The following is a 22,402-nucleotide window of genomic DNA, read 5'->3' on the forward strand; positions in this document are numbered from 1 at the left end:
AAGTGCAAAGCCCAACCCACCAATCCGCGCACCGCCAAAGCCCGAACTATCCGCCCCCTCCGGCGCCGACCCACCGCCGCTCACCATGGAGCCTGCGGCGATGGACTTTTTTCAATTTTTAGGACATATATGTATGTAAATATTTGCAGCTACTAAGGGTCGATAAACAATAGGATAATCACGTTGTTAAGGTAAACATAATGACTTCAATCATTTAGGATCCGAATACTCAGCAACGTCAGCTTTTAGGCATGATAAATCAAACATTTTTAATGAAAAATTATGTTCGTCGAGAATGGCAAGTTTAGTTGACGAGCATGGCAAATCCGCTTCAGTTTTTTTGCCAAAGAAATTGTTGTGCTTGCAAACTAAAATTGCCATTATCACGCCAAATATAAATTGCCATGAAAACATCAGATTTGCCATGCCTAGATCCGACGTCATATTTTTTAGCGTTTTTGTTCATTTAACCCTCACCAGATTAAGGAGAAAATTTCAGGCCTAACAAATGTTGGGGTTTCTTTTGCGGATGAAAACAACTGTTGGTTTTAAATACATGCCCACACGAATATGAGTTTATTTGTGAAATTTAGCATGTTTATAGTGCACATCGTGTTCTTTCTTTGCGAAGGGGTACATCAATGTTCTAACGTACTGTATATTTTTTATAATTATTGAAAACTATCAAATATAATGTTCATGAAGTTATCATTATTATCCTCGCAACAAAATCTTTAAATACTAATTAGTCTCCTACTTTCTCTTTAAAACTAATTTTTACTTATTTTGAGAAAAAAACTAATTGTTACTTTTTTGAGGGGTATTGTTTCTTCTTTTGAGAAAAAAAACTAATTGTTACTGGACAATGGATCTAATTTTTTTTAGACAAAGACAATGGATCTAATTGTCATCTTTGATCCGTTCACGATGGACACACCACGACGGCCTTACGGCCCATTAGAAAACGGAACCGACCCCGTAGAAAAGTTCAAAGCCCAACCCACCAATCCGCGCACCGCCAAAGCCCGAACCATCCGTCCCCCTCCGGCGCCGACCCACCACCGTCGCTCGCCATGGAGCCCGCGGAGATGGACCGCATCGCCGCCCGGCTCTCCGCCGTGGATGGCCTCTACTTCCCCACGGCCTTCCTCCGCGCCTCGCCGCCGCCGCCGGCGCGCAAGTCGGCCCTCCTCGACCTCCTCTCCCGCGACGCCCCGCTCTTCCTCGAGCGGTACGGCGCCGCGCTGCGCCCGGACGAGCTGGCCCCCTTCGACGCGCTCCGGGACGACTACGAGGTGGGGTGGCACCTCCGCCGCGTCCGCGCCGCGGCCGCCGGGGAGACCCCCGCCCCCGCGCGCGTGCGCAACCGGCGCCGCGCCTACCTCCACCGCCTGGTGACCCAGGGGGACTACTTCTCCGAGGAGGCGATGCGGGAGCGGGAGCCGTACCTGCACCACGAGTACCTCGGCAGGTTCCAGGACCCCTTCGGGCGGGCCATGGTGCGGCCCGGGGAGAAGTTCTCCGAGACGCTGATGCGGCGGGCAGAGGAGGCCGTCATCGTGGAGAAGATCCGCGGGGAGCAGATCAGGAGGGGTGTTGACCCCAGCGAGTGGGTCGGCGGTCCCGTTGAGCGACCGGTGATGGGGCAGGAGGAGGAGGAGGAGGAGGAGGAGGAGGAGGAGGAAGAGGAAGAGGAAGAAGAGGATGAAGAGAACATCGGCATGGAGGAGAACACCGAGAATCTTAGTTCGACTGAGGTTTGCTTGCTGCCAATTAGCCTTACTCTCTGCATGTTCTCACTTGATTTGTGCATAATTTCCTTGTTAAATTGCTTGCACTTACATAGAACTGTAAAAGTTTGTGTTGTGATGATACATTGAGGCGATGTAGTTGCGCTTACATTGATTTTGCTTATATAACTCACCCTGACTTGTAGACTATTAATCTTCCTTTGTAGTCTTCTTTGTCTATGGGAAATAGTAATCTAGTCTGCTTTGTCTATGGAAAATAGTAATCTACACTGTCTGAAGTCTTCAGAGGTTATAGAAAATTAGTTGTTTTACAGGTATGACTTTATTATATCAAATCCAGTAAATGGTTAGGTAGAAAAAAACAATTTTTTTAATGCAGAACTGCTTTACAGTTCCCTTAAGTATTGCAGTTGCAGATACTCCACAATAGCCTCTTGGTTGGTTATGTTTATGCTAGGGTACAGTTTCTGTTTAGATGGACGAGGGAGTCTAAGTTGCTCATGTTTTTTGTGTGTGTGACATGCGTTCTTTGTATGGCATTGTGTAACTTCTAGTTTGCTAGTTTACAGAGGGAGTAATTGTTATTACATAGTTCTAACTTCAGATATATCGGACCCACTCTTAAGAAACTAGGATTAATATGGCACCATGTAACTGCAATTACATAGTTATAAGTTCAGATATTGTGCTTTTGGGTGGGGTGACTCCTCATTCGCCAGATCTTTGAGTGACCGCCGTATGTGATTTTCCAATTTGGAGAATCAAAATGTAGCACTTTTTCCCTCAGATCTGCACCATTTTGTACAATAGGAATGTTTTCTCTTTACTTCACAAGACATTAGTGTAGGTAAGGTATCAGCCTTCCCGCAAGTCCTAGTCTTCACCCTTTGTTAGATATATTAGATATAAGTGGGTTAATTGGGCCAAGGTCGGACCATGGTCGTCCGCTTCCGCTTTGTCTATGGAAAATAGTAATCTACACTATCTGAAGTCTTCAGATGTACTCCCTCTGTAACTTAGTGCAAGACGTTTTTGCTGCAAAAATGTCTTGCATTAAGTTACAGAGGTTGTAGAAAATTCTTTGTTTTACAGGTATGACTGTATTACATCAAATCCAGTAAATGGTTAAGTAGAAAAAAAAACCATCTTTTTCTGCAGAGCTGCTTTAGAGTTCCCTTAAGTGTAGTTTGCAGTTGCAGATACCCCGCAATAGCCTCTTGGTTGGTTATGTTTTAACGCTAGGATACGGTTTCTGTTTAGATGGATACGGGAGTCTAAATTACTCATGTTTTTTTTGTGTGTGAAATGTGTTCTTTATATGGCATTGTGTAACTGCTAGTTTGCTAGTTACATAGTTCTAACTTCAGATCTATCAGACCCGCTCTAAGAAACTAGGATTAATATGGTACCATGTAATTATTACTCCCTCCGTCCGAAAATACTTGTTGGAGAAATTGATAAATGGATGTATCTAGAACTAAAATCCGTCTAAATACATCCATTTATCCGACAAGTATTTCCGGATGAAGGGAGTATTACATAGTTCTAATTCAGATATATCGGACCCTCTCTAAGAAACTAGGATTGCTATGGCACCATGTAACTGCTATAACGTAGTTCTAACTTCAGGTATAGTGCTTTGGGGTGGGCCCTCATTCGCCAGATCTTTGAGTTCACTGCCGGTTGTATGTGACTTTCCAATTTTGGAGAATCGAATTGAAGCCCTTTTTTTGCTCAGTCTATCTGGACCATTTTGTACAATAGGAGTGGATTCTCAGATATTCTCTTTAGTATAGGTATATATCAGCCTTCCCACCAGTCCTAGTCTTCACCCTTTGTAAGTTAAGTGGGTCAATTGGGCCAAGGTCAGGACCATGGCCGTCCGTCTCCGCTTTGCCAGCCTCAGAACGCTCAAGGAAACTAGGATTACCTGTTTTTTGCTGAAAGATTTGTAACCGCTAGTTTTGCGTACCCTCAACGGCTGTAGCTGTGGTCAGATTTGGAAATCCCGTCATTTTTAACTCTGCAGTATTTTTCTTGTGTGCTAGGGCCATGTGATGAATCTGAAAACAACATGCACCTCACATTTTGACTGAACATTTAAGCAGTGAGGAAGAAACAATTTGAAAGTAAAACCAGATCACTGGATTAGTTCTTGACTAGAACAGATTCATGACATAATGGCCCAACTGTGTCGGTGTCAACTTGATGTAGAGCTGTTGTTCGGAGAAATGACAATCTAATTCAGCAGGACAATATGCTAGACTCGGTCAATCTAAGGCGTCTCTTTCAGTTACCGTCGCTTTTGGCTTGCACTTGCGGCATTTGCCTTTTCTTATTTGACTGGAGAGAAAAACCAGGGTATCTTTCCTCTGAGTTTAGATAGATCTATTTTCTATCTTGGTTTTCCTTACTAAGATACCTCTGGTGGAGCAGTAGTGAACTTTGCCGTAGCAGATTATTAGATGTTCATTTTCTTCCTAACCCCTGGTCGCAGGTGGTTGCACACGACGATAACGGTGGTTGCCCCAACGAGACTGCAGCCCCCCCTGCAGGGACTTTCAAGCCAATATTATCCCCTGAGGAGATGGAGGATCAGCTGGAGCAGTTCACCTCGGTGATGCAGGAGAAGTTCCTGTCAGGCCAGGACTCGGAGCACATGGATTACCCCCAGATCGACAACGACGAGATGCTGGACGACCACTGGTCCAGGGAGGCCAACTACGACGCAGAGGACAAGTACTTCAACGAAGATTAGGACGGTCGAGAACGTAGTCTGCTGCTATTTAAGTTGCAATACTCGGTAAGTTGGGGTCAGCCATGTTTGTTTCTCGGCGGAGTTTGATACTTTTCAGTCTTGGTTTCACCCTTCGTGCTGTTAGTTTCTCCTTGTCAAAATGTAGGTCAAGTGCTCCTCCATGAGCTGAAGGTTGCATGTAGCAGTATGAGGGCAAACACCACGTTGTAGTGCCGCTCCACCTGCAGCAGGCTGAACCTGGACACCGGCAACACCTCCAATATAGTACTTCCTCCATTCGGAATTACTTGTCACAGAAATGAATGTATTTAGACGTATTTTAGTTTTAGATACATCCATTTCCGAAACAAATAATTCCGAACGGAGGGAGTAGTATGATTAGGACACAACTTACACACGTGAGGGAGGTGCGACGAGCTCTACGAAGGGTAATATACGGGTTATGGAGCTGCTGCATTTTTGACCTTTCTCCGCATCGTTCTCAGTGGAGCTTTGGTTTGATACCTTGGCGGTGCTTTTTGTCCGCGTCACGCGTCATTTCTCCCCCCTCTTGTGTTGCAGTCTTACTTCACTTTCTTTCTTTCTTTCTTTCTTCAGCGCCGGCAAGCATTCCACACCGTTTACCGTTTGAGTCCCCGTGTTATGCTTGGGCACGTTGTGCTATGACCTCACTGCCCGTGTGCTGGACCAAGACATGGCTTTCATTGTACAGTATAAATAAAGCTTGCTTAAGCATGCTGCATTGCTGCATTATGACCTTTGTGATGGTCGTTGTTCCAGACCAGGAAATGACTTGTGGATCCCTACAATGAATGGATTAGAGCGTGTTGCGCTGCATTGGTTTTCCTTCCGGAATTGTATATTTTTGCTAAGCATCGTCTGTTTATTGTCATCAGTCCTATCCACAAGCAAAACCAGTTGAGAGTTGACTCTCCGTCTTGGTACGAGGAAAACGCCCCCCGCTACATTCTTCAGGCAATTGCACTGAAAATGGCCCGAGTCTAGATTTACTCTTAGTTCCAAATAGATGTTTGTTTCGGCTTTTGGTTTTTTTCTACGAGAATCTGCTGCCTAAAGCTGAAACAAACAGGGCCTATGCAGGTCTAGCATTTTTGGAGAGAAAAATAGAAGGCCGAGTAGCAGTAGTACTAGCACCACAAAGACAAGTCCAACGCCGTGCATCAAATGTCCATGTCGTGGTCCGAACATTCGGAATCTCACGAACTAATTTCCGGATGTTCGAACTGTGACATGGATGTTTAGTGCACGGCGTCGGATGGACTAAAATGCCCATACCGTATGGTCCGGACATTTTGGGAGGTGTTTCAATGCACGGCGTTGGTTCAATTTCTTTTTGTCTTGTGTTTCTTTTGTTGTCCCCTCTTTGTGTCTCCAAATCCTGACTTTCGAGCGGAGTTATTTACCCAAAACCATCACAGTTGGGGCTAGCGTAACAATTTGGTATCATATTTATGTCAAGGCAAAAAAAATCACCCACTTTGTGCCTAACCAGTAACTGGAGCATTAATCGTCAAGTTTGCTCGAGGAAATAACAAACCCGAAAACTAGGGCCCACTTGTCGGGCTGATGTGGTGAAGACTAAAAAGTTTGACCGACTGACGTGGCAAATAAAATGCGGGACCCACCTGTCGATGAGTAAACGGCCATCTTCATCCCATCTCTATTTCTATGGGGCATTTCATCAAACTGCTTCTGGGCGGCCGCTGAGGAGCTTTTTCTTGCAGTCATGGGGATGAGCTTGATGCGGCCGAAGTGAGCTTGACGCGGTCGGGGCAGGGGGAAGAGTGCGGTGAACAGGGGAGGCCACACGGACATGAAGCCAGCGGCTCGTCGGGCGTCAGGCTGCCGGCGAGGACGGCTCATCAGGCGGCCGGATGGATGGCATGCACGCCAGCACGGGTGCGTCCAGGGGCTCCCTGCTCACCACCGTAGCGTTGCTAGCCGCTGTGTGCATTGAGCAGCAGTTCCAGCGTGCCGCAACGTCGCCGGCCATTGTGCACAGCTGCGCAGCACCGCTTTAGGGGATTCTGGTCACACCCTAGGCGACGCCGAGAGAGGCGGTCACTTCCACGACATGGCTCGGGGACGCGACCTGGTCTCCTGGCGCGATGCCCAAGGAGGCGGCCACTTGGACCTCCATGACACAGCCAGCGAGGATGGCGTCGAACGCCGACCACCGCGTGTACGTGTCTCCTGGCGGCACACACATGTTGGGCAACGAAGAAGAACCAGCCACGGTGCAGCTCGGCTGGAGACAGGGAAGAAGCAAGGGTCGCTCATAGCCGGTTTGTTGAAATGCCCGTGAAGGAAAATAGGAAGAAAAAAAAAAGACTTGAGTCATTGACGGGTAGGACATTCGTCCAACTCAGCATATTGTTCACGTAAGCACGCCACATCATCCTAACATGCGGGCACTACTTGTTGGTTTGGTCGTTTTCGCGACCAAATCCAAGCATTAGTGCTTTAGCCGGCATGTCACCTCCCAGTGGCCCCGCCCCCTAAGCCATGTTTCTCACTTCGTCCTAAAAATGTCCGGATTGGCGGTATGGAGTGAGAGAAAAAAGAAAAGATAGTCCAGGGTGGATAGTGTCCTACCTGGCTGACTGACCGGGTGCGTCCACGAACCCCTCGAATCCTCCTCATATATGGTTCGAATATGACGGTTTACTAATATGGGTGGGGGTAAGGTGGGGGTTTGGTTGGGTTACCTTTTTTCCTTCTGTCTCTTGTCCGGTCAGTGATCGGGCTGTCTGTTCATATGTTTAGGGAGGATTTTTGGGGATTGGGTGTAGATGCTCCCAATCCTCGAGCAGCGCGTTACCCCCAGAGCACCGGTGTCTCCGCTCGAAGAAACCACGACAAGACAAATGAAGAGCGGGCTCCATCGCAATGTCGAACGGCAAAAAGGACGGAACTTGGGTGGATGATGGTGGTGATTGTAGCAAAGAATTTGAAGAATGGTGGTCTTTTTCATGCGAAAGCAATGCGGAAAGGTCCAAATGCGCCTCGATTTGGATGGGTATTGGGTGTCGAACGCTTGGACACCCACGAACCTCACCCAACTTTGCAACTAGATTGCGAGAGTTCGGAGGCCAGGACGCAACCCCGGACGTTCGAGACACGACAATGTGTAGAAGAAAAGAGGCGAAACAACAGGAACAAGGTCCGAACGTTTAAGGAAGGTTTGATCTTCGCGTGTTGGAGTTGTGCTTAGAGCATGGTTAATAATATAGCCAACAGCTTGCTAAAAGAAGTTGCCATGCCATCTAGAGTTAACCTAATAGCCTGCTTGTACAATAGTAAGATTTAAATATGTAATACTTTAATAGTTAGCCCATCATACATTCTCACAAAGTGTCTTGGGTCTCGTGATACAGTAGGCTTTTATTCTACAGCTCACTTCCCTTCTCTCTCCTCTTCTCCCACCTCCAACTAAACGTAGCATGATTGGTTTGCTACCAGTACTAGTAGAACGCCCGTGCGTTACTACGGGCTATAATGCATATAAATAAATCAGTCAAATAATTGAGATCGTCCTCAAGGTGTACGTCCGAGTTTGTTCGAATATCGAAAGGGCGCCCAACAGGCTTTCGCCCGTCTGGACAATCCGGGCAGCCCAAATCTAGGCCATATGTGGAGGAGAAATGTGATCGTCTGGAGTATCCGTTATGTTATGTCCAACATGCGGACCCAACACAACAACCCCACCCAAGCCCATGATGGACCCTTCCCTTTTTTGTCGGATTGCCCTTTCTGGCTTGGTTTCCTGTTATAGGAGGACCTTTCTCATTGGTGCTCTCTCCTTTAAAACAGGATGACACTCACCTCATTTTTGCCATGGAGTCCTCTCTTCTTCACATTGTACTTGCCCACGTACAGACAAACAATCCCCAGCCAACCGCCCCAATCTCCACCCTGATTCCCTCCCCACATGTTTGTGTCAATCCACAATCGCCATCAAGGGGAGGCATGAGCTTCCCATGGCACTAAGCCAAAAATACAGATCCAATGTCTCCTAAGCCATTGATACATTGTAACATACAGTTGAAGGTCGTGCATTATCACGAAACAAAAATATGATTTGCATTGTTGGGCATGCAATCGATACGCCAATCTGTCTATTATTAACTCTTGAAGCAATCAACCAATGCATTTACATTCTATCCTAACCAAAAAATAAATATACTTGATGAAAAAAATGAACCGCTCGCTCATGCGATTTATTGAAAGCTCATCTCTAATGAAATGCAATTTGCAACATTTTCTAAAGTAGAAAAATTATTCATAGTCGTAACTGAATTCACCAACCCCAACCCCCAAATTTATAGGAAATAATAATGTAACTGGTAAAACCAATGTTTAAGGAGAAACATTGCAGACAGGTGAAAAATAGCATACATGTCATTTGTTACCAAGAGAGTTGGTATACGCAAACCATAACTTCAGCGAATAGCACATGCAATATACAGTATAAGATTGATATCCTCTAGCGAAAATATACAAACACTGAGAAACAGTACAGTACAGTACCAAGATGGAATTTGACCAATGTCAACAGTGATGTTCCCTTCAATGACCTAAAAATCTCCAACTCTTTGTCAGGTCATACACATACATAACATCTCCAACTATGTACTAAGGAGCGATGTTGCGTAAATTGGCACCATCAACAACAATTGCCCTCAAGATCACTTTTTTACGGAATTGGAGATCTTCAGAAAGGATTACATTGATTCTCTCCTCAGCTTCTGTTGCCACAATAGGTATCATAAAGAGTGAAAATGCTTCATCATTATTGTTTCGGCAGAATGGAAAGACGCTAAGGAGACATATTTTTATCCAAATATTTCGAGGCCCATAGATCTCAAGGGGGAACTGAACTTAAAAGAATATGTTGCACTAATCTATCACCACGAACGTTATAGTGGAACCTATAATTTAAAAGTTAGAAATTCATCAAAAATTTTGTTTAGTCACAAGGACCTCTGCTTGACACTAATCCACAGTATCGTTGAAATTCCCATCCTAATCTTCTAGACTGATTGCACATCATCTTAATCAACTATAAGGAGGGCTCACTTCCGACCAACCTACTTAATGTTAATCAGCAAAAGCATCCGGCAGCTGAAGCTTGAACTATACTGGCCTTCATTAGCTTGCATGCTGTTGGTTCCATACTTTTTGTGAATGTGTGTGCCTTCAGACCTCTCTGTAGGTATGCTCCTGCCCCGCGTGTGTGCTTTTCATGCACGAGGATCTGCAATGAGGCCATAAATATCAAGATGAAATATCGAACTAACATGGTAGAGAAAAGGGTCTAGAACAAAAAATTGTCGATGATAGTAATAAGTGAAGGAGTAGTAGACATTACTTGGAAGTAGAGCATAGGTCAAGATGTTGATGTTATTAACCATTACTTAGTTCATGAAAATAGCCACAATATTATGAACCGGATATAGGAAATTAGCAAGGTAACATAATAGAAAGGTAAGATGAGATTACATCATCTGTATCATAATTACGATTGCGTCAAAAGATCCATATGCTTTAGTATATGCACTCTAATTGAAAAGAGAAGTGAAGGCTCTTTCTTTTAGTATTGACATGAGATACCTTAATTTTTATCTTCAAATTTGTAGCTTGGCATAGACACTAAACAGTCTAAAAATTCAAGCGTTGCAATATCATGATCCTTACTGATTCAGATCAGGAACTGTAAAATTTACTAAATAAATTCACTACCTTAACTATGTAATTACCTGAAGAAAAAAAATAGTACGACAATCCTAGCGGAATAAGTTATGCAATTAGGATAATGACCTTGATGTTTTCATTTGAAATAGGAAAACACCAACAATCATGGGGCCCATAAGGAATCGACATGATCCTGAATCTGGTTTGCTGTAAGAGATATCATTAGCCTTAAGTTACTAATATTCAGATCAAGTGGGAAAAACTCCTAGCCAAATGATGCAAGAACAACAACAATTTTTTATTTTGTTGGCGGGTACTTGATAAATAATCATAGGAGTACATATAATACCCAACAAAACCAGGCAGACATGAACGTCCATGCTTAAATAATTGAAAGGATAGACCGTGGATAGCCATTGCGCCCCATCTAATCGAGCCCGCTCAAGAGAGAATTGGTATGCTGGACAGAAATTATATAGTAATCTAAAGAGAGCAATTCACAATAAATTTTAAACTACTTGTTATACTTCTAAAAACAATAATTATTTGCCAAGTGGCAACAATTGGAAAAACACGGTACCTAGAAATGCTTAGCAACATTATTTACAACAACAATCAGACTTTAATTGTATGAGTTAAACTGATAGCTAAATAACAAAAATTGGCTAATCGAGTGATTAACAGACTTGCACCCTTCAATATTTTATCTACAGCTTAGCATCAAGAATGCTATTATCATTTGCAGTTGCCACAAAACACCAGTACTTTGTAGTAAGGCACCAGCAACAGATCCACTATAAATAAGGGCCTGTTCGGCAACTGCCCAGCTCCCAGAAATCCTCAAATCCGGCTTCTCGATCTCACCTCCAGCTTCCCGACGAAAATTGTAGATCAGAAAAACCGTTCGGCAGCAGAATTCCCAGATCCCAGTTCGCTAGTCTTGGGCTGGTAGCCGGCTGGCCCATTAAGCTAGATTCTGGCCTGTTAGGGAGCGAAGGTAGTTGCTGCGTTCTATTCTTCCCTGGACGAAGCGTTTTCTTTCACTTCGCGGTGGCAGCTCACCGTAAATAACTCAAACTCCAGCTTCTGCGATTTCTGGGATCCACGAAACACTCGCTCCCAGTTTTTGCACTACGACTCGCCTTAGATCTGGGAAGCTGGCTTCTGGGAGCTGACCTGTTCGGCCCAGCTTCGCCCGCTGATTCAGAGAAGCCAGGAGCTGGGCAGTTGCCGAACAAGGAGCTGGGCAGTTGCCGAACAAGGAGCTGGGCAGTTGCCGAACAGGCCCTAAGAAAGTAAGGATATTCTATCTCTAAGTCTATAAACATACCTAGGTGCAGGATATCAACCACAGAAAAACTCTTAGCACATGTCAAACTTCTAATCAAAGACGAGAACTTCATCTGCAACATTGTTAGCCACATGCAGTTTAACTCGGGGATTTGTAACTGAAATTGGCTCGGACGAGGACACAAAAAACTGAAATTGGCTCGGACGAAGACACAAAAATCTTCTGTGCACAAAAATAACAAAGAACACCCAGGGAATTCTGTAACTATTAACAATATGTATCACATGTGCGGCGAGCTGACATCCCGGAATTGTGCAAAGTCAAGACCATCAGTAGGATCTAGAAGTAATCTAGAGAGGCAGGACTAAGCTGAGGAGCGCACAGCTATAGCGAAGGAGTCAGTAAAAAGACACCAATTAATAAAATCCAAATAGAGGAGAGAAGCAGCGCATGACCTTGCGCTGGAGGCTCTCCCTAACCAGGCAAGCATGGACTCGGTCAAGTCCGCCTCGCTCGCCATGAACTCTATCATCTCCTCCGAGTCTGGGTCCTCCAGCCTGCGCCGGCCAAAACACCGCAAAGCTACTTAGACGACCAAACCTCGAAGAGAGAAACAGCTGGGGCTGAATTGGGAAAAAAATAGTGCCTTTTGTGAATTTTTACGGAGTCATCTTATAAAAGTCACACATAGAGCTGAGTTGGGCTGACTCGAAAAACTGAACTCAACCGAAACATAATCAAGATTGAAGCCTCTGTATGAATGGCAGTGGATCATCCTATACAGTTGTAGTACCTAAATCAAAGTTGATCTAAACTAAAGAAAAATCAATATCTGAACGAAACTGAATGGAAATCAAAATTGAAGCCTTTGTATGCATATCAATGGATCATCCTATATTGCTGCATTACCCGGCTCATGTGTCGAACTGCTGAGGCGGCCGTCGCAGCCAGAGTGTCCGGCACTGGCGTCCAGCTGCTGCGTCCAGATACTATTATCTATAAATGTGAGTGGTGGATCAACGCGACTATGGCCGAAGCGTCAATACCCGGAAAAAACACCTCTCCTATAAATAGTTTGTACAGAAGATTTAGTACGGAAAAAACATATTACAACAAGTTTTTGGTATATAACAGATCAATAGAACAAGACCTTTTCAAGTAGGTTTCTTTTGTTCCATAGTTTGCAATGTATCCCAGTACTCATTTTTTTTCTAATTCCTATTCTACATGGCACCATTTGTCAGAATAAATAGATGACATATGAGATTGGATTTGTTTACTGGTGCCGGTGCAGCACTTTCAAATAGAACAAGTCAATTTATCCCAAAAGAATATTCTACTATATGTGGAAGTATATAAGAAGAGCATATTGTCATTCAACATCAATACAAACAATGGAAGAATTCCATGGATCACAGTATCTATTTATTTGTAAGACTTAACAAATCAAACAATTAAGGAACCATCTTTTATTCAGGATGCCGTTAATTCCTCGACATCTTGGTAGGTCATGTTCTAATGAATCAAGAACAGACTATCATGCCCATCTTTCGTAAATTATATAGTGTACTGTCATGGTGGAATGAACAGATGCAGCATCCTATATTGCTGCATTACCCGGCTCATGTGTGGAACTGCTGAGGCGGCCGTCGCAGCCAGAGTGTCCGACACTGGCGTCCAGCTGCTGCGTCCAGATACTATTATCTATATATGTGAGTGGTGGATCAACGCGACTATGGCCGAAGCGTCAATACCCGGAAAAAACACCTCTCCTATAAATAGTTTGTACAGAAGATTTAGTACGGAAAAAACATATTACAACAAGTTTTTGGTATATAACAGATCAATAGAACAAGGCCTTTTCAAGTAGGTTTCTTTTGTTCCATAGTTTGCAATGTATCCCAGTACTCATTTTTTTCTAATTCCTATTCTACATGGCACCATTTGTCCGAATAAATAGATGACATATGAGATTGGATTTGTTTATTGGTGCCAGTGCAGCACTTTCAAATAGAACAAGTCAATTTATCCCAAAGGAATATTCTACTATATGTGGAAGTATATAAGAAGAGCATATTGTCATTCAACATCAATACAAACAATGGAAGAATTCCATGGATCACAGTATCTATTTATTTGTAAGACTTAACAAATCAAACAATTAAGGAACCATCTTTTATTCAGGATGCCGTTAATTCCTCGACATCTTGGTAGGTCATGTTCTAATGAATCAAGAACAGACTATCATGCCCATCTTCTTTCGTAAATTATATAGTGTACTGTCATGGTGGAATGAACAGATGCATAATATGTTAGTTCTTCAGAGTTAAAAGCAGAAGAAAAGCAACACGGTCGTGGGCATACACATGACAACAATCATAGCTTCCCAATAGATTGGAATTTATCAAGATTAAAGAACACCTGATTCAGTAGACCACTGAATCTATTCTTTACTCGCATCATTTTTCTTCTCAAATAGATCACTAAATTTACCACTGCATTTACCATTCTATCCTAACCAAAAATTAATATACTTGATGAAAAAAATGAACCGCTCGCTCATGCGATTTATTGAAAGCTCATCTCTAATGAAATGCAATTTGCAACATTTTCTGAAGTAGAAAAATTATTCACAGTCGTAACTGAATTCACCAACCCCAACCCCCAAATTTATAGGAAATAATAATGTAACTGGTAAAACAAATGTTTAAGGAGAAACATTGCAGAAATAATTTATACATGCTTGTAAAATCGAGAACTACCACAGCACAAACATGAGATGCACCTTCAGACCTGCTGCTACACATGTTGAGTCTGATTTTTTTTGTACCACAACACAAGACGAGCAGAGAGGGAGGAGGACGGACCTGAGTTGCTGGTGAAGTGACGAAGCTTGACAATGGCTGCACTTGCTCAACTTGTTCCCCCAGAGCCACGACTCGAAATTGCTCGTTACTGCAAGACAGAACAGGACACCGTCAAATTAACCATATCTTGTCCAACAGCAGCAGAACAGGATGGATCAGGACATCTCAACATCAAACATCCTGGACCATCATTTATAGCTGTGCTAATATAGCATGTTAATGAAACCGAAAATTTAATCAGCACCATCCCTTTTCCGCAAGCATTCAAAATAACAAGCCTACTGTTCAACATTTTCTCCAGTAAAATACAGGTTGCCAGGCAGGTCATACTAACTCCACGGGTTACAAAATATACAGGCAATCCAATAATATAAACATCAAGAAGAAATCCTTAACAGGAAAGCAAGAAGGAATCGACCGATCTGGGAAAATTCGAAGCAGCAGACCTTAACGAGGTTGAAGCAGCAGCCTACCCCTCGTGCTAATCATCGCCAACCCTCCCTGCACACAACCACCACCGTCACTCGGCCTGCTGCTGCTGCTGCTGTTACTAAAACAACAACAGCAGCAACCACCACCAATTAGCCTAGTAAATCCAAAAATCCAATTGTGATGAAAAAACATGTCCATATCATGTGACTGCTGCAAACTGGACCCTCTTTTTGATACGCACATGGCTGCTGCAATACAAGCACACACAAAAAAAGACATCTTGTAGTAGGAGTGAGTGAGGGTTGGAGCAGAGCATCTTCTCCATGGACCTCCTCTCTCTCCCACATGCCCTTGAATTCCTTGAAACAATACAAGCAGACATCAGATGTTGGAGATGAAGAAGAAGACAAGGGTACGGGAGGAGGGATTGGTACCTACCCTGGTCGAGGGGAGTTTCATCTCCATAGCATCCCACGGAGGGAGGCTCGACGATGGCGGGCGTCCTTGGAGGTTGAGGAAGAACCAGTCGTCCTCGAGCAGGACAAATTCATCCAGGAGACAGAGCTGCGCGTGGGGGCTGGGTAGGCGTCGGAGATGAACCGCCGGAGTCGCCGGAGTTGGAGGCGACCGAAGCCCTTGCCACAGGGGAGCGGCGAATCCAGCCGGATGGGTGGACGCAGCGGCGCGAGGCGAGCACAGGAGGAGTGTGATGCGCGCCGCCGGAATCGACCGGCCGAGCTCTAGATGGCGGCGGCGGAGAGAGAGTTGGGTGAGTGGGTGCGGGTGCGTGGAGAGGGCGGCGGCGGTTGTGTGGCGCCCGCAGAGGAGTGGAGGCCGGGCGGGGTTGGGGAGGGATGGAGGTGGGCGGCGGCGACGGCGGCGTGAGAAACCCTAGCGCGCGCCATGACTCGTGCGAGGAGAGAGAGGGAGCGGCTCGCTGGTCACAGCGTTTTTCTTTTGGACGGGAGATCGGGAGGGGTGTTTCGTGCGGGCTGGTTTTTTCGCAGTGCGTGTGTGTGGGTTGGGGAGTGGGAGGTGAGACGAAAATACACCGGACGAAAAAACCAGACGAAAATAGTGGGACTATTCAACCAACTCGTCCATTAAATTTAGAGATTTGGCTAGCCAAATGTTGGCATCACCAAATATTGACAACTTTATGTGAGATAGGCAAGACAACTTGTTACCCAACCAATGAGTAGCCAATATTCGGCACAATGTCAAACATTGGCATGCCAATTTTGGGCACCAAACCAATTATGCTCGTACACTCCTTCCGTCCGGAAATACGTGTTCAAGGAATGGATGTATCTAGATATGTATTTTAGTTCCAGATACATCCATTTGTATCCATTTCTGACACAAGTATTTCTGGACGAAGGGACTATATAATATTGTATTCCTTATAGCCTGCTTATGTCATTCTATCGTACTTGCTCGTAGTCGTATCCACAAAACCGAGTTGGCCGGAACGGTCCCAGTTGATTCTCCGGCTTGTGTCACAGTATTTACGTTAATTAATGTTCATTAATAATAATAATAAAGTAAAAAGACCGATTCTGCGTGCACCGACCTCGGCGACGCCACGCGCAGAAGTATAGTGGTGAGACTAGCCACAATAAGGAGTAACATATACTAGTAACATACACATATCCCTAGACCATGTTATTATCTTCATAGTGGGTAGTAATATAAGTGTGGTAACATGCAAAGATTCATTTATTAGGTTATAGACTCGTATTTGCATTGGGACATGCGATGCTACAGTAACTAGCTAAGTTACTGCAACTATCTCTTTAACTCATTGCCACATAAGCAAATTTGCTGAGTTGGACTCGATGGTCCTTCCTTCCTTCACCAAAACCAAACGCCTCCGCCCCCCTATCTATTTAACCCGGCCGTCCATCCTATCGCTCTCCCCCTTTCCCTTTCCCGTCGCCGCCGAATTCGCCGGAGCCAGCCGAGCGAACCAAGCCACATCCAACCCGCCAACCCCACCACCGGCCTATTTCTCTGCCCCTCCCCGCTCCCCCACCCGCGCCAGCGGCGGACATGGCGCGCCACGGCGGCGCCGCCCTGCTCCTGCTGCCGCTCCTCCTCGCCCTCGCCGGCTCCGTCGCGGGAGATGCGGTGGTCGCGCAGGACCAGCTGCCGCCGCGCCCACTCGTCATCCAGCTGCCCACGGAGGAGAAGCGGGCCGAGGAGGCTGCTGAAGCGGAGCTGCGGTGCGCGAGCTGGAGGCTGGCGGGGGAGGCCAACAACCTGGCGCCGTGGGCGGCCGTGCCGGAGGGCTGCGTGCCGCACGTGTGCGCATATCTCACCGGCCCCGCCTACCGCTCCGACCTCGACCTCGTCGCGCGCGAGGCCTCCGCATACGCCCGCTCCGCACGCGCCGCCGACGCCGCCTGGGTCTTCGACATCGACGAGACGCTGCTCTCCAACCTCCCCTACTACGCGCAGCACGGATACGGGTGAGCCATTTCCAAGACCGCCGGGCCGGGAAGCTCGATTCCTCGACTGAGATTTGCTCACGCTCGATGTTGGACTGCAGGCTGGAGCTGTTCGACCACCGCGAGTTCGACCGGTGGGTGGAGACGGGGGAGGCGCCGGCGATCCCCTCCAGCCTCCGCCTCTACAGGGAGGTGCGCGACCTGGGGTTCAAGACCTTCCTCCTCACCGGCCGCACCGAGGCCCACCAGGCCGTCACCGTCGACAACCTCAGGAGACAGGGCTTCCACGACTGGGACAAGCTCATACTCAGGTAGTACCCACAGCTGCTTCGCCGCCCCTCTTCTGCTGTTTATACCATTGCACATCACTTTCACCCTGCCTTGGTGGGGAACTTTGTTTCTAGGAATTTCATTGATCTACGCCCTGTTCCAAATATTTCATTATGTTGGACTGAATACTCTGTTCTAGCCGAGTATGCGTTTCAGATATGAATTTAGTTAGTACCGGAAACAAAATTGTATCCAGAGCACTGTAGTGTTTTGCCAACTAGTGTTCCTCATTTCTGCGTAATGGGATTCTGAAACGTGCCTTCTGTGATGATGTGCAGGGCAGCAGCTGACCGGGAGAAAACGGCGACGGCCTACAAGTCGGAGAAGAGGAAGGAGATGGAGGCGGAGGGGTACAAGATCCTGGGCAACTCCGGCGACCAGTGGAGCGACCTGCTGGGCTACTCCATGAGCGCCCGCTCCTTCAAGCTCCCCAACCCGATGTACTACGTCCCCTGACACAACAGAGCAGACATGATTGGTGGGCATAGTGTGAGAAATGCAGTGCTTATTTATCTGTTGCGTTCGTCATGCCGGCCCGATTGACTGAACCCTGTACTGACTGACTGAGTGTGCAAAACAAGACTGAGAATGGAATTGAGAAGGAAGAATTTATACCGTGCAAATTATTCGCTGACTTCATGTAGCATACTTGCATTGGACTTGTGAGCTTGATTGTGTAATGGATGAGATGCTAAATGCTGTTGCTCTGAAATGAAATGTTGACTTGATGGACACACTGTGCCAAAAAGGCGAGGAATCGACAGAATCTCTCCGTGAAATATCCTATGCTGTTAAGCAGGAAGATATCTCCTGAAATAATATCTTCTGGGCATAATCTACAAAAATCTAGCCTCCTCATCTCTGCTGAACAAACCAAAAGAAAAAAGTGGTGTACATCTTCAGATCTTCTTACATTGTTGCAAGGAAGGAACCAGCTAACAGTAAAACTGCAGTGCTGCTCTGCGCACCTCTTTTTATTCTGTCAGCAGGATCTCGCATCTACCAACACTTGTGTAGGATCTCTGAGGTTTGAAGGAAGACTGCATCCAACACAGAAAGACACCTTTTTTTTTTCTGTCTACAGAAAGTAACAGCACCCAACACAAAGTTCAGAATGAATTCCCCCCAAAAGGGAGATTGATGTTTATGTTTTGAAGGGCAAGCCTAGATTAGAACGACAGCGTGACAAGATCGAAACTCGCTGGAGCTACCATGACACGCAAGGTTACCAAAAGTGTTGCCAAAGTCAGATGTTTATACTGATACTCTGTTTAGTCCTTGACTTTAAACTGAACCTCAAATTAAACAGGATCAACGGCCAGACAACACGCTGACATTGCACAATAAAAAAACAGATGCTGAATCTTATTGCTTGTAGAAAAAACATTGTGTGTGTCGCCGTGCTTCAGTTTCATTGGAAAAGAAAATTATATCTAGTAAGAATAACAGCACGGCGTGTCTCTGAAACTTTTGACGACCTTCTGGTTCAGATGGCTTATTACGAACTGCATCATGGTGTGTTTTTCAGCGTTGCAGGACCTGCAGAACCTGCTTCATGGAACTGCATCACCGTGTGTTTTCAGCGTTGCAGGACCTGCAGCACCTGCTTCATGGACGGCCGTGATGATGGGTTTGTGCCCGTGCAAATTAGCCCTAGCTTGAACACCAGTTGTACCTCACGCGAGTAGGCTGGATCTCGTATGTCTGCATCAATCACATTTGTCAATTGGATGCCCTCATCTTGATGAAATTGCCTCCATGCCCATTGCGCCAAATTCTCGTACCCGCCCCCACCATTTGCACGCCTCCCTGTTACCAGCTCCAAGAGAACAACCCCAAAGCTGTACACATCAACTTTCTCGTTCATTTTTCTCGAGCTTCCGAACTCTAGAAAATAAAAGATGTAAGTAGTTGTTCACACAGTTATAAACTTATAATACAGAGTTCAAAATAACTGAAGTTGTTACCTGGAGCTATGTATCCGAAGGACCCAACCACAGCCGAGACAGACTCTGGCTCGCCAGCTTTAAGTAGAGAGCGAGCTAGGCCAAAGTCCGCAATCTTTGCTTTGAACTGAGGACCCAGTAGGATGTTGCTGGACTTCACATCACGGTGTGCTATAGCAGGAGAGCAACTGTGGTGCATGTAACACAGCCCTCTTGCTGCATCGATTGCTATTGACATTCTTATCGGCCAGTTCAACAACCGTCTAGTTGTACTAGTAGGGTCATCTTTCTGATGCAGCCATTCATACAGGCTACCATGTTCCATGTATTCGTATATGAGGAGCTTCGATTCATAGCTTGATATGAAGCCAAGCAACTTTACGATATTGGCGTGTCGGATGGATCCAAGAATCTCAATCTCAGCTTGAAACTGCTTTTCCAGCACATCATGTTCCAGTTCACCACTACTAGACCATATTTTCTTGACAGCTATAACCCCGCCGTTTTTGTTACCAAGGCAGATCTTATATACCTTTCCTGAGCCACCGCTGCCGACAAGGTTTGTATCAATGAGGTTGCAAAGGATGTCTTGAATGTCATAATCAATAGCTTGGAAGGCCGTCAGTTTCCACTGTGGAGATGGGGCGTCGTCCTTTTCCTTTGAGAAAAATGCCTTGATCTTAGTTAAACCAATCAGCCCTGTGCATATGAGAATGGCTGAACCAAAGACGAGGAGAATAATTACAAGCATCTTCAAGTGCAATCTGGTGCATGGAGGAAGGTTTCCAAAGTGGTTGGAGGAACATAAGCTGGGATTGGAAAGAAAGCTCCATTGAAATCTTCCCATCTCGAAAGGAGATGGAATCTTGCCTGTGAGTTGGTTACTAGAGAGATTGAGGAAGATGAAGGGAAATTGTAACTGTACAAGGTTTTCTGGTATTGGGCCGGAGAGATGATTGTCGTCTAATAAAAGGAGGGACAGATTCTCGAGCTTACAGCAATCGCCTGGTATGCGACCTGATAGAGAGTTACTGTGTAGATCGAGGACCTCCATATTCTGCATTCTCCAAATCTCACTAGGTATTGTCCCGTTCAACGTGTTAGAAGACAAATTGAATATTCTAAGTTGGGTCAGCTTGGATAAAGTGTCTGGAATTTCACCAACTATGCTCATATTACTCATTGACAACTCTTCTAGGTTTGTCAAATTTCCAAAATGTGGATTGATTCTGTGTGAAGCAAAGGGATTGGAAGATAGTTTCAGAACTTGTAGGGATGAAAGCTGGCAGATTGAACTTGGAATACTACTGGATAAACTATTCGATTCAAGGTTAAGGTACACAATCGTTTTTGATAGTGCATGAATATTTAGTGGGAGACTACCAACAAAAGAATTGTATGAGAGGTCTAGAAACTCAAGGCTTGAGCAACTGAAAAGAACCACAGGGAAAGAACCTGGAATGTTGTTGTAAGAAAGGTCGATGTGTGTAAGGTTCTTGAAAAAGCAAATTTCTGACGGAATTGGCTTGGCAAGATTGTAGTTACTGAGTGAAATACGTGTAACAAAGCCCTCCCGGGTGCAACTGACGCCATCCCACTTACAGTGGTCTGTGTCCATGTTGTAGCTCCAGCTGATCATCAGCGGTTTGCCCCAGTAATTCTCAAGGCTTAGAAGTGCTTCCTTTTCAGCCTTCCTGCTCATGGCTTCACAGTTGTACCCGAGGAGCGAGCAAATGAGGAGGACTAGAGATAGCTTGTGGAGGATGGTACTGTGAACAAGGTGCGAATTTGCCATTTCTGCTAGTCTTATTTGAACTATTAAGCTACGGGAGACAACTTGTGGAGAAACGCGGTGTTCATTCATTTGGTGCATATTCACGCTGGCTTGATTGACCGTGTACTGACTGTGCGAAACAAAATTGAAAATGATATTGAGATGGAAGAATCTATACTGTACAAAGATTTACTAACTTCATGTAGCATGCATAAATTGGACTTGTGAGCTCGATTGTAATGGATTAGATGAGAAATGTTATTACCTTAAAACCAAGTGTCATCATCAGATTCCTCGGGTGGGGTTCAAAGACTGCATCATCAGATTTTGAATAGACACTTCTCCTTGTGTAGGCATGTACAGCAAGTATCTTGTTCCAGAGGCAACAGTCTTTGAAGGGCAAAATCATGTTGGAGCTCCACCGCCGACCTCCGCAGCCTCTGCGCCATCGCCGTCTTCGCTGTGGCCGCCAACGCCTCCTCCACCGCGTCCGTGCTCGCCAACACCTCCGCCCCGCCTCCGCCCAGCGCGTCGCTCCAGCGTCGCCGGCCAAGCAGCGCGGCGGAGGCCATGAACCCGACGCCTAGCGCGCCTCTGCCCGAGGGGTGGGGGGCTGATTGCTTTTCTGTTTTAGATCAAGGGGTGTGTGTGTAAATTTTTTGCTCTTACAATCTGACCCCACTTGTCAGAAAGTGATCAAACGGGCCAGACCACCTCATCAGTGCTATTTGCAACAAGTTTACCGAATCTGCGGTGCGTTTTGCAAATAATTAGGGTGTCGGGGATATACCCCGCGGTGTTGAGTTTTTAAAGAGATCTTTTCTTTTTTGACGAAAATAGCAGGAGCTCTGCCTTTTGCGGCGATCGTACGAGACCGACGAGAGTTCATCCAAGGCCACGGCCTAATCCGTTCCACTGCTTTTCCACAGGGTCACAGGCTTAAAGTTCCGAGAAAGATAGGTGTCTGTGGGCTACTCATCGATCAGCTAGCTGCCACCCTCGTGTACGTACCGTACGCGCACAAGAAGTTAATCCACGTCATCACACAAAGGACGGAGGCCGATCCTGCTCAAGCATATCAACTCAAG

General features: G+C 45.7%; 3 protein-coding genes and 1 long non-coding RNA gene across 12 annotated transcripts; 2 read left to right on the forward strand and 2 right to left on the reverse strand.

The window, feature by feature from the left end:
- The first annotated feature begins 992 nt into the window (after positions 1-992).
- On the forward strand, positions 993-5,259 carry LOC123150379 (coiled-coil domain-containing protein 97). 3 transcript variants are annotated; one of them, XM_044570240.1, is made up of 3 exons: positions 993-1,757; positions 4,249-4,554; positions 4,634-5,259. In XM_044570240.1, the coding sequence occupies exons 1-2, from the start codon at positions 1,074-1,076 to the stop codon at positions 4,507-4,509; spliced, it is 945 nt and encodes a 314-aa protein (XP_044426175.1). In that variant the 5' UTR covers positions 993-1,073; the 3' UTR covers positions 4,510-4,554; positions 4,634-5,259. The 3 variants fall into 3 exon arrangements, with proteins under 3 accessions (XP_044426175.1, XP_044426174.1, XP_044426173.1); XM_044570239.1 differs by having other exon boundaries at positions 4,655-5,259; XM_044570238.1 differs by having other exon boundaries at positions 4,249-5,259.
- Positions 5,260-9,299: 4,040 nt separating this feature from the next.
- Positions 9,300-15,799, reverse strand: LOC123149217 (uncharacterized). Of its 7 annotated transcripts, none has more exons than XR_006474483.1 (6): positions 15,253-15,799; positions 14,829-15,173; positions 14,383-14,470; positions 13,133-13,287; positions 12,425-12,511; positions 9,300-12,072 (listed from the first exon to the last, which is right to left on the reverse strand). It is a non-coding gene; the product is annotated as an uncharacterized lncRNA (long non-coding RNA). The 7 variants fall into 7 exon arrangements; XR_006474481.1 differs by having other exon boundaries at positions 12,425-12,579; XR_006474482.1 differs by having other exon boundaries at positions 9,300-9,787; positions 10,351-12,072; positions 12,425-13,287.
- Positions 15,800-16,706: 907 nt separating this feature from the next.
- On the forward strand, positions 16,707-18,328 carry LOC123149218 (acid phosphatase 1). The gene is made up of 3 exons (XM_044568829.1): positions 16,707-17,285; positions 17,366-17,575; positions 17,873-18,328. Exons 1-3 carry the CDS (start codon positions 16,867-16,869, stop codon positions 18,048-18,050), a joined length of 807 nt encoding a protein of 268 aa, XP_044424764.1. The 5' UTR covers positions 16,707-16,866; the 3' UTR covers positions 18,051-18,328.
- Positions 18,329-19,173: 845 nt separating this feature from the next.
- On the reverse strand, positions 19,174-21,886 carry LOC123152967 (leucine-rich repeat receptor-like kinase protein CLV1B). The gene is made up of 4 exons (XM_044572314.1): positions 21,744-21,886; positions 21,143-21,444; positions 19,562-20,704; positions 19,174-19,481 (listed from the first exon to the last, which is right to left on the reverse strand). The coding sequence occupies exons 1-4, from the start codon at positions 21,884-21,886 to the stop codon at positions 19,174-19,176; spliced, it is 1,896 nt and encodes a 631-aa protein (XP_044428249.1).
- Between the last annotated feature and the right edge of the window lie 516 nt (positions 21,887-22,402).

The sequence above is a fragment of the Triticum aestivum genome, chromosome 7A (genome assembly GCF_018294505.1).
Source record: "Triticum aestivum cultivar Chinese Spring chromosome 7A, IWGSC CS RefSeq v2.1, whole genome shotgun sequence".
NCBI lineage: Eukaryota > Viridiplantae > Streptophyta > Magnoliopsida > Poales > Poaceae > Triticum > Triticum aestivum.